The sequence below is a fragment of the Tiliqua scincoides genome, chromosome 5 (genome assembly GCF_035046505.1).
Source record: "Tiliqua scincoides isolate rTilSci1 chromosome 5, rTilSci1.hap2, whole genome shotgun sequence".
Classification (NCBI taxonomy): Eukaryota; Metazoa; Chordata; class Lepidosauria; order Squamata; family Scincidae; genus Tiliqua; species Tiliqua scincoides.
In genome coordinates, this window is record NC_089825.1 from 7,329,576 (window position 1) to 7,341,158 (window position 11,583).

Consider the following 11,583-nt stretch of genomic DNA (forward strand, 5'->3'; position numbering starts at 1 on the left):
AAGTTACTTTCTTGTATTAACATCAGACAGATGTAAAAGTTTAATCTTTGCAGGCTAGTTTCATTTTAAGTCTTCATTGATATTACAATGCTAGGTCTGTGACTTTTAAAAAAATATATATACACACAACTATTTTTATTTATATTAGAAATATTTTACCTCCTAATTCTGACAGTATATGATGCAAGAGTAAGAAATTTGAACAGGGGACCACTTACAGCCATACCCCAAACATATTGCAACACCTCATGGTAAAGAAAATGCAAAGAAATGGATCAATAAGATATATAGCAATACCTACTGTAATGCTGTGGAAATGTTCCTGGAAAACAGAGCACTGCATTTTCCTGTGTTTCCAGAGCACATATTATCACTATAGGAGGTAATTGTAACCCTTTTCTAATACAGATATATTCACAGTACTGTACCCACCAGTGCATTAGGTCGGACACTGCTATGTAACTAACCACAGCTGTTATAACTCTTCCAATATGGCAGCAGCAGAAGATGATGGGAAGAACTATTCCCAGGAAGATGAACCAGGTTGTGACTCAGCCTTGGGAACTACAGGCTTCTTGCCAAAGACGACATCCATCATAAGTTGCCTTGCCTGCTGCTTCTTCTGCTGAAGCATTTCATGGTAACAAGCAATGGGCCCCATGCTAGCCAGAACACCCAACTCTCACTGGCACAGTGCTAGACAGAATGTGCAGCTTTTGTTGGGTGAGGGCATGATGCAGGCAGCTGTACTTTTCTGCACCAACCTTCTGAATAGGTTTATGAATTTTAACCAAGTTCTTTTTCTTAACACTGCAAAAATTGCACTCAGAACCAAGAGTGTATTACGAAATAGCATTATAAGAAGCAGTACAGTGGGCTCTCTTTATCCATGGGCTCGGCATCTGTGGATTTCAGTATCAAAGGATGCCAAGCTGGAGGACTACAAAAGGGCCCCCAGACGCAACTGGAAGTCACTTCTGGTTCATGTCAGCAACTTCCAGTCGTGTCCGAAGGTGTTCTGAAGCCCTCTAGCCAGATTTTTTATCCGTCACATTTGGTATCCATGTGGGGGGTCCTAGAATGGATCCCCTGCAGATTGCAAGGGTCCGCTGTATTGTAGGAGATGTGATGCCCCACAGAACTGCAGTATCCCTATAGGGCAAGCCACTTGGCAGTAACATCATTGTTGAATGTTGAGGAAAATAGTAGAAGGGAAAGGGCCCCAGTTGCCCTCTGTACAGACATGAGTTAGTGCTTAGAGAGGCTGAGAGATTTAACACAAGGAAGCAAGTGGAGTGACAAAGGAGGAAGCAAAAATGGAACAGAGAAAGGAGATTAGGGAAAGTCAAGGAAAGGAAGTGAGAAAGGAGAGAGGAAAAACAAGCGAGGGGGAAGCAAACAGGATGAATGCACAAGGAGATAGAGTGAAGTCTGGAGGTGAGGGACATGGGCTGGAGGAGAAGGTCCTTAAAAGACAGCATGGGACAGATGTGAGAAATAAAAAGAGGACCAAATCTAACATGTCCTACCCTACATCCTATGATGCAGACCAGCTTCCATGGCATTCTAGGTGGGGACTACTACTAGGTATTACAGTAATTTCTTCTATAATATTTGTAACATGATCACAGGTAAGCCTCTCAGTGCCATACTCAGGTAGGCTGGAAACAGCAGAAAAACAAAATAGCCTCCTTTGAAAGCCTACCACAATCCTCCCTAAAAAGGAAAGACTTAAATCCAAGGCTGTAACTTCTAAGTAAATAATAAGATTTAATGTAGGCCAAAATAAAGTGGGCTTCAGGCCACAGCACCTAATGGAACCCCAAATAATACCTTTAGCTATCTGTGGTTGTTTGTCCCATCTGGTTTTCCATGCCATAAGACAAGATCCAATGAATTGCTTCATCAGTCACACACCTTCCTCCCCCTGCTCATTTCGCGAACCACAGCTGCTCATGAAGGCTATTCCAGAAGTTCCTCAGTTTGGGAGTGGCAGAAGAAACTGTTTTTAGAATATAGACCAAGAAATTCTACTATATGCAACATGCAGGATTTCTATCTATAGTCCTTTGGATCTGGGTCATGATGGGTACAGTTCAAATCATATCCAAGTGAACTCACAGAGATCTGAATGGCAGTGTTATCAATAAGCTAATAACATCCACCTCTTACTCTTCTTCATATCTCAGGGTGGCTTGATAATGTCAATTTTGTGCAATATATTGTTGTTGTTGGTGATTGGATTCAAGCAATGTCACTGAAGTTGAATCCAGTCAAGTCTGATGTAACAATGATTGACAGACCATATGACCTGGAGAGAATGGGGTTCAGCCTCCCCAATCACTCAAGCTTTGTAGCCTAGAGATACCCCTGGATTACTTCATCTGGAAGTGACCAGTGACCAGAAGCTCTTTCCACCAGCTCTGTCTGGAGAGAAGGCTGCAAGCCTTGTCAGATTCTGACTGGTCAACTGTCAGTCATAATCCTGTCAGCCTTCAAAATCTCAAGACTGGACTACTGTTATACTAGACTGAATCAATTGGGCAGAACCATGTCACTTCTTTATTAGAAGCAGCATAATTTCAGCAGCATATATATATGGTTAATAGAACAAGAGGGCTACCTTTTGAAGAATGTTAGAAGGCTACAACTATGTCCAGCAAGACAGCCCACCTCCCAAATGTGCTGGTATAAAGTTTTTAGCCCATGTGTTGCCAAATGTTCCAGAAAGATACAATTCAAAGATGCAGTTTTAGACCAATAAGGTACTAATTAACTGAGGGTACAGGATTTCTTGGCCCTTCTGTCATAGAGTTCCCCATAAACAGCCTCTTAATAGTATCTCCTGTATGCCAGGTATACAGGTTGAGTCCTGTATCCACAAGGGTTCCCTTCCCAGCTGGAAATTCATTTAAAAAACAATGTTCCTTTGCTCAGCATTGCTGACCTTTGTAATGCAAGACAGAAGCATCAGGCAGACCCTCAGGTAGATTCTATCATTCTCTCTCCAGAAAGACTGAAAAAGGCTTCACTTTAAGGCAGTGACCCCTCCCTTCACCAGAGGAGGTGATAATCACTTGCATTCTTCCAAGTGCTCAGGGGAAAGGGAAGGGTCCCTTGCCTGGGAGTGAAGCTGTTCTAAGCCCCTGGAGAGAGAATGATTGAGGGGCAGAGGGCAGTCTGTCAGCTGCCCTCTCCCACACTAATGAGGCTATTGCTAAACAACTTTTTTTCCTTTAAAGGCCCTTCTTATCACTTTGAGATAAAAAATCCATGATTAAAAAATTCATGGATAATTAGGTTATACCTGAAATTTACAAAGACACACAAAGAAATTCACTTGGCAACTACTTCCCAGCCTAAGAATTCTCTTCCTTTAAAAATGCCAAATCATAATTTTCACAATTTTCCCCAGAGATGATGCAGTGGAATTCAGATAAGAAGTTAGGTGGCCAAGGAAAAGAAGAAGTCTGTTTAAACAGTCAATCATATCATCTGTAAAGCTGATATATAAAACAGTATAAGCTTCTCAAAGCCTATAGGATAAGAAAAGGATTACATTTTTTTAAAAAACAAACACATAATGTAACTACATATCCCCTGGAATGGTAGCATATACTGTTTGAGGGCCTAATCCTATCCAGCTGTCTAATTCCAATGCAGTAATAATAAAACCCAGAGAAAAGGAAACATGTTCCCTTAGCTTGAGGAAGTGTCCATACTGTCCTCCCATCACAGGATGCAGTGCACACACCATTAGAATGGCTGCATTAGTACTGGAATGTTGGATAGGATTGAGCCCTGAAACTCATTCAAAGAAACAGAACACAGAGCCTTCTAAAACTCTGACAACATAGTAAAACTAGTGACCCACAAGTAGAATCCAAGAATAGACAATTATACTGCCAAAGTTAATAGTGAACTCATCATTGTGAACAAATGACAGCTCAGCCAGAAAGTATAAATGATTAGCAGTTCAATCCAGGGTCAACCTTGGGCTGGCACAAGTCTCTTGTGACAAGGCCTGGGAGTGTTGCAAACGTGCTGTAAGACATGTTTGCTTCTCCTTGAGAGGCAGAGAGAACAGTGTAAGGATACGCACCAGCCTCCCCACACCAGAGCAAGCCCTGACACCACAGAGTTTATGCCAGTAGGCCACTGGCACAGAGATCTGGGGAGGGTGGAACTGGGGTGTTCCAGGGCGGGGGAGGGTGAACAGCAGGCGGACCCTTGGGTGGGCTGGGTACTTAGGCCAGATCCTAATCCCTCTTCCAGGAGGTCCAGCCTAGCACCGGGCTGCTCAAATCTGCACCACCTCAGGTCGGGCAGCTGCCACGTTACCCAGGTTAAGGGAAACAATATGCCCCAGGTTGCGCCACAGCCAGCCCCAACTCCGCGCTGGATATGGGGCAGGCCAGCTGGCCTGCCTATTCCAGCGTGAGTTAAGTTTCGGCTATAGGTTCACCATAACACTTTTACTGGATGACACTTTGAAGACCTAATTGCAACAGAAAGAAAACATTTCTTCATTTCCATTGTATAAACATTAAAAAATTGTGCAATTGCTACTGTATGGGACCTTCATTTAAAAGTCACTGAGAGATTGTGGCTTTGGTGCAATAGGAAGCTGTTTGCAATAAGCCCTTAAAAAGTTATGCCCACTTTTTAAAATGGCCAGGTCTTTATGATCACACAAGCAGTAGGAGTAATGCAAAACAAATTCATGTTTGTTAAGGTTGTGTTAATACCTTTACTGTATTTTATTTTGCAAATTTCTTACCCTGCTCTTAAACCAGTAGATTCACAGAGCAGCTTACAAAATTAAAACACAGAAACAGTAAGAAATCAGAGCAGAAAAATATTCCAGGGCTAAAACTCATAAATCTAACAAATCTAAAGTATCTTAGCACACAAAAAAGGCCTTCACTTTGCACAGAAAAGACACGAGTGTACTAGAACTTCTCTGGGGAAGAACTTTGAAATACAGGTTGCCACAACTGAGAAGGTCCTACTTGTAATCAGTACTGACTTCACTTGTATTGGTGAGGGGATTCAGAGAAAGGTCCTTGAGGCTTACCTCAATGCTAAGGCAACCTTACAGTGGAAAGAGGACATCTTTTACATAACCAAGTCTTCTAATGTTTTAACTGCTAAATCTGCACTTTGTTGTGCTTGGAAAAAATCTGGAAAGCAGTGTCGTTTCTGAACTAACATACTAGTATATGTTTCTACATTCAGCCCCAGCAGGCAAATAAGTTGAAGCATTTTAAACCAATTATAGTTTCAAAACAGTCTTCAGAACAGCTCCACAGAGAATGTACTGCAGTAGTAACAACTGGGATGTTATCAGAATATGGATAATTGTGACCAGGCTGTGCCTGTTCAGAACTGCTACCAGCAACCCAGTCTCAGCTACTGAAAGGTTCTTTGAGTGACAGGGGTCACTTAGTTTCAAAAAGACAAGGTCTAATCTAACAGCACCTTCAGACCTTGCATCTTCAGATAACATGCAATCGTGTCCAGAATAGGGTTACTGCCCATGAATGGCCCTTTTGTTTTGTCTAGATTGAACTTCATTCATTGGCCTCTCACCCAGGTCATTTCCAATCCCAGACAATGGTTCAACATTTCTGCCGCTACACTGTAACATGAATGAGAGCTAATTTTCATAGAAAAGAGAAAGTAAATAAATAAAAATAAGAACATGTGGCTGTAAATTTTTTTAAGTGTGTAGGGGTTTGATGTGTTAAGTAACTATTTTATACATGTTTTAATTTAAAGCAGCAATCCAACACTGACTTGCCCACTGACTTCCCCCCAAACAGCACCTTCCTGGGTTCTCATCTAAACACAATGCATGTGCAGACCAGACAGAAATCTTTCTTGGACCTTATTTTATAGGTGACAAACATCTCAATCTGAAAAATGCTTTTAGAAAATTTTAAGAATAGGTCAAGTGCCTACTTTCATATCACACTTCTACAGCTCTGCTTCTAATAGCAAGATATATTATTTGTTAATACTATAGTGGCCCCTTCAGTAGCTGGGTAAGCACCCCATAATTTGGTGATAGGTTCAATGCAAGAAGTCATCGCTATTACAGTGATAAACAAGGAGAGTTCAGACTTTTTTCCTTACATGAAAATTTTACTATTTTGAGTTTTGTCTCAAAGATTTGTTTATTGAGCAATCACACAAATAGAGGCCATACTCTAATGCAACTATAAAACCAGTAAAATAGAGAATCAGCCTTAACTTTATCTGCACCCTACTGAGCCAGGGCCCACCACATACAAGTACGAGATTCTTCCATGGATGCTTTAAATTAAGCATCTGACTTTTGAAGGCAAGTGCAATAGATCTGTTTTGGTTCTTTTAGATAAAAGTCTTATAAGCTATGTTCCAAAAGTTAGCTACTGCTCAAAAAACCTGGTCCAGGTCATTTTTTTAATGTGCAAAAGCAGTATATGCTTGAAAGACAAAAGCCAAATTGTAACATATTCAGTGACTTTTATGCTACCCAGACTACTTAAAGGCATTATACAGGTATTTAGCATAAAGAAACTGCCAACCCTCTGTACAAAAATGAAGTAAAGTATGTTAGTTTGTGACTGATAGCTTTCCATTTTAAGGTGAACCCAGAACAGCAGAATTAGAGTCAGATACACTACAGCAAAAGAGATCATGATGCTCCTTGCTCTAAAGAATCTTCAAAATACTTAGAACTCAAAGAATTTTCTTCACCTTAACTGTCAGGATGCCAGCAAACAAGAAAGATGGCACTATCAAGAGACAAAGCCAAAACATCAGAATCACTCTTCCCCACCCCCAACCACTCTCCTGTTGTTGTGCATACCCCTGGCTGTGGCTTTTGACAGCTCCCAGGGAGGAGCTTCCCATTACACAATCACCTTCCTAAGGTTGGTAGAGTGCTGCTTGTACATAAGGGAGAGAGGAAGACTGTTAAGTAATCCTGTTATAGTAACATCAGAATTTTAAAAGAAACAAAAAATGACCATATGAAGAACAATTTTGAAATAATGTTTGGAAAGGATTGAGAGGTGAAAAAGAAAAAAGTCTAGTAAGGGAAGCCTGGTCAAGAAGAAACACTGAGAGCCCAATCCTGTGCATGTCTACTTAGAAGTAAGCCTTGTTGTGTTAAGTGGGGCTTACTCCCAGGAAAGTGTGCACAGGATTGCAGCCTTACTTCCAAGTAAATATGGACAGGATTGCAGACTTACAGCCCAAGCCTACGCACAACTACTCAGAAGTCAGTCCCATTATATTCAACACAGCCTACCAGCAGGTAAGTAAGTCAAAGGCTGGAATCTTATCCACACCTACCTGGGAGTAAGCGCCACTGACGGCAATGGAATTTACTTCTGAGTAGACATGGCTAGGAGCGGGCGCTCAGGCTGCCACCCTATCCACACCTACCTTGGAGCAAGCGCCATTGACTACAATGGGATCTACCTGTGAGTAGACAACCTAGGATTGGGCTCTTACAACATGAGAAAAGGAGCAGAATGAAGGACTGGACCGGCGAGGGAGCGACAGGCGGCCGGAGCCTCCGCGGGGAGAGGAAGAAGCGAGGAGGGAAAGTTCGGCGTCGGGCCGGAGAGAGCGGAGGCGACAAAGAGGGCGGGGGCGCAACACAGCTCGGCGGCGAGAGCGGAGACAAAAGGCGGCGGGGCCGAGAGGGGCCTCTAGGCAAGCGGGGTAGGAGCGCGTCCCCGGCCTGACAGCCGCGCGTCCCCTGCCCCGCCCGAGCGCGACGCGGCAGCGGCGAACTTACTTCTTCCTGACTCTCTGGCAGGGGGAAGCGCCATCTTTGCGAGGCCGGCCCCGGGGTCTTTTGTCTGCGGCGGCGGCCGCGGGGGGAGCGCCCGGCTCGGGGAGTGGCGGCGGTCGCGCCGGGCTCGGCTGCTGCGCTGACATGCTAGTCGGCAGGGCGAGGGCGGGCGCGCATGGACGGGGCGCGGGGCCGCCTTCCTCCTTCTCCGCCGCGCCTACCTCCGCCGCGCATCGCTGGCCTCAGCCGCCGCGGACCAGCGCGCAGGTAGCGGCATGGGGAGGGGAAGGGAGGGGTGTGGAGGGCGGGGGCGCCCACGACGCTCGGCGCGCCTCCTCCGGGGAGAGCCCCGCAGGCCCCTGCACAGGCCGCGACCGCCACACGCAACGACGCCTCGCTCGCCTGCCCCGCCGCTGCTTGGGCTCGGGCTGGGCGGACGGCGCCGCTTCATCGTACGTTGGCCTTCTGCCCTTCCCCGCCCCCACCCGGGGGAGGGGAGGAGGCGGAGGCCAGGCTGGCCGAGGGCGGCCGGGAGGAAGTTTTGACAGCTCCTCCAGCTGCTGCCTCGTCAGAGGGCCGGGAAGGCCGTGCTGTGGGGGCGCCTCCGCCCCTCGTGCTCCCCTCAGGGGGGCCGGCAGCTTTCACCTCAGGAGAAAAAGGGGCGCGGGGTGGGAGAGGGGCTCGCGGTCACTGAACTCCCTCCCCCTCAGGAAGCTTGACCTGAGGAGAAAACTGAGGCAGCTGAGAGGGTGGGGGAGGGGTCAACTGCCAATGAAGGGGGGAGGGGTGGGGGCTGCTTCCGTCCCCCCTTCCTTCTCCCCTCAGGTGGGTCAAGAAGTTTCACCTGAGGAGAAAAAGGAGGCGCTGAGTGGTGGGGGAGGGGCCAACTGTCACTGAAAGGGGGTGAGGTGGGGGCTGCCTGCCTCCGTCTTGGGGGGGCTGCCTCCGTCCCCCCCGTTCTTCCTCCCTCAGGCAGGACAGGCAGTTTCACCTAAGGAGAAGCATGAGGGGGTTGGGGAGGGGCAACTGTCACTGAAAGGGGGTGGGGGGCTGCCTCCGTCTTGGGGGGCTACCTACGCTCCCCCCGTTCCTTCCCTTCTTCCCTCAGGTGGGCCAAGAAGCTTCACCTGAGGAGAAAAAGGAGGCGCTGAGGGGGCGGGGGAGGGGCTTTCTCACTGAAAGGGGGTGGGGGCTGCCTCCGCCTCCCCTTCGTTCTCCCCTCAGGCGGACCGGGAAGTTTCACCTGTGGAGAAAAAAGGGGGCGCTGAGGGGTGGGGGAGGGGCCAACTGTCACTGAAAGGGGGTGGGGCCTACTGCCGCCGCCCCCCAAGTGGCGCTCCACCGTTGTGAGTGTGGTGCCTTATGTGGAACTGTGTGTCACAACAACACACGCACGCAACGAGCGAGCACGTCCCACCCAGCTTACAACCACCACCCCAGGAGGAGGAGGAGGAAGGCGGCGACAGAGACAACACCCCCCCTCCCCCGGGCAGGGCCCCACACTGCGCCTGCCCAAGTGGCCCGCGCGCCCGCCCACCGCGCCGGCCCCTCCCTCAGCCAGCCCTCAGCTCGCTCATTCGACGCGCCAGCGCCGGCGCTGACCTCACGGGCTCTGCTGCTGGCAGCGGTGGCGACGGCGCGGGCTGGAGCGAAGATGCGGAGTCCTGGAGCGCCGGAGGGACGGACGGGAGTCTGCCTTGGCTCCCCTGCATGGCTGGGGCAGCAGCGTCTGGTGCTTGCTGTTGGTGTCCTGTTCAGGGTTGTGGGGAGGCAGGTGAGGCACTGCCTCCGCACTGGGGTCCTTCGAAAAGCGCCGCTGCCGTGGGAGAAGCTCCAGCACCCACAACCCACGCTTGAGCACCTCCCATGGTGGCAGCACTTTTTGAAGGACCCCAGTGGGGAGGCACTGCTTCACCTGCCTCCCCACCCACCACACATCTCTGTCATATCTACTGTGCTGAGTTACAGACCCAGGGAATGGTTTGAGCCTAACAGTGTTCCTCAACCAGTGGTACTCAAGATGGTGTCTGTTGGTACTCACAGAACCCCTGGACACCTGCCACTCCAGCGAGACCAGGAACACAGCACAACAAACAGCAGTAGGAGGCTCCAAGCATGCTCTTGTGCACTTGAAAAAGCCCCCCCCCCACCTCTTACTGGTGTTTGTCATTGCAACCCACCAGTGCATCCTGACCAGGGTGACCAGATACAACAGAGGACAGAGTGGCTATACCTGTTACCATTGTAGAGAAGTGGGAATTTGGGCAGGTGCAGCTCAATATGGACGGGTTTTTTAAGCGGCACCTGCCAAAATCCTCGATTTTCTACAATGGTTAAAGGTATAGGCACTGTGGGCCTATATCTAACTTTCCAGCACTGGTGCAGCTGCAGTGCAGTCCATAGGTAAGGGAACAGATGTTCCCATACCTTGAGGAGGCCTCTGAGACTGCTTCCCCAACATAGAATGCAGTAAATGCCCCATTGGCACAGCAGCACTGGCACTGGAAAATTGGATAGGATTGGTCCCTGTGTTCTCCATTGCATCTGGTCACTCTGGTTCTGACCCACAGTTTGGGAACCACTGAATTAAGATGTTCAGTAAGTGTTGTACTGTTTGTGTTTTTGTTCCTGTTCATTTTAACAGAAATAAATACGTTAAGGACATACATTTAGGCTGTGCGTATGATGTATAGTAATTTAAAGGTACAAGTTTAGTTATGTGGGGGTAGGGTGATGATGTGTGGGCAGGGCAATGATTCATCACAATGCCCACCACCAAGGGGACATTGCCCCACGCACTGAATAGAAGTAGGTCCAGCGTACTGGTCTCCTGTGCCAAGTGACACTAACCCTAGTGACACCACTGCTGTGGCTTCTTTTCAGAAGGGAATAGATTGACCTTGGCTGTTGTGAATCATCTTTTCCCTTTTGTTTGCACACCCAGACTAGCTACAGTCAGACAAAGTTGATGGTACCCTAGTCTGGGGCAATGAAAACCAGAGTGAGAAAAAGTTACTCTGTGTTACATTCATCATAATTAATTACTTGTGCACAGAAGTTATTCCTGAATTAACATCATTATATAGTCTTATTGCACGATATTACTTATTTGTTTATTTTGTGATTGTTTGATTATCTTTTCAATTTGCAGACAACAAAGTCAAGGGCAAATTTATTCAATTTCTATCCCGACCAATTCTATAAAAAGAAATGATTTCTATTTCTATAAAAGCTCCAAAAGATTTATGAAACTGAAATGAAATGGCAATATAAGTATTACAAGAGGTGATGGGGGAGGAGGAACAAAAGAAAATAAGTTACAACCAAAACTACCCAGTGCATTAGGAGGACTGTAATCCTAAAGCTTTAGTGTTGTGCACATTTATCTGGGAATAAGTTCCATTGAACACAGTGGGTCTTCTAACTTCTGAACATACTTGCATACTCAAAGTAAGCATACTTGCTTGGAAACAGTCCCAGTGATATCAGTAGACCTGTCGTCTGAGTAAACGTGATTTGATACCTTCAACTTCTCATGTGTGCTTTGTGGGTTTCAGCCTGTATGTGCCTGGATAATGTGCTATGCAAATACGCACACGTGGACTGCCGTACAACAGCTGCGCTTTTACCTAGCACTCACACACATTCGGTTTGATGGGAGCACAGTATGTTCATACACAGGCAGCACAGAATGTAGGAGGTGCTTCAATTGTCTGATCACTCCAGCTCTTGCGAGGTCAATGGAAGTTGGGCAGGGGACCAAGGAATAGCACAAGGTGGGAGTCAGAACC

At 47.3% G+C, this 11,583-nt stretch overlaps 1 protein-coding gene across 8 annotated transcripts in view; it reads right to left on the reverse strand.

The window, feature by feature from the left end:
• Positions 1–8,206, reverse strand: part of KMT2C (lysine methyltransferase 2C) — a 205,749-nt gene extending 197,543 nt beyond the window's left edge. For all 8 annotated transcript variants that reach the window (XM_066627556.1, XM_066627555.1, XM_066627557.1 and 5 more), the window contains exon 1: positions 7,796–8,206. In XM_066627556.1, coding sequence (XP_066483653.1) covers positions 7,796–7,938 — 143 coding nt within the window. In that variant the 5' untranslated portion in view covers positions 7,939–8,206. The remainder of the gene's footprint in view (positions 1–7,795) is intronic.
• Positions 8,207–11,583: the final 3,377 nt, after the last annotated feature.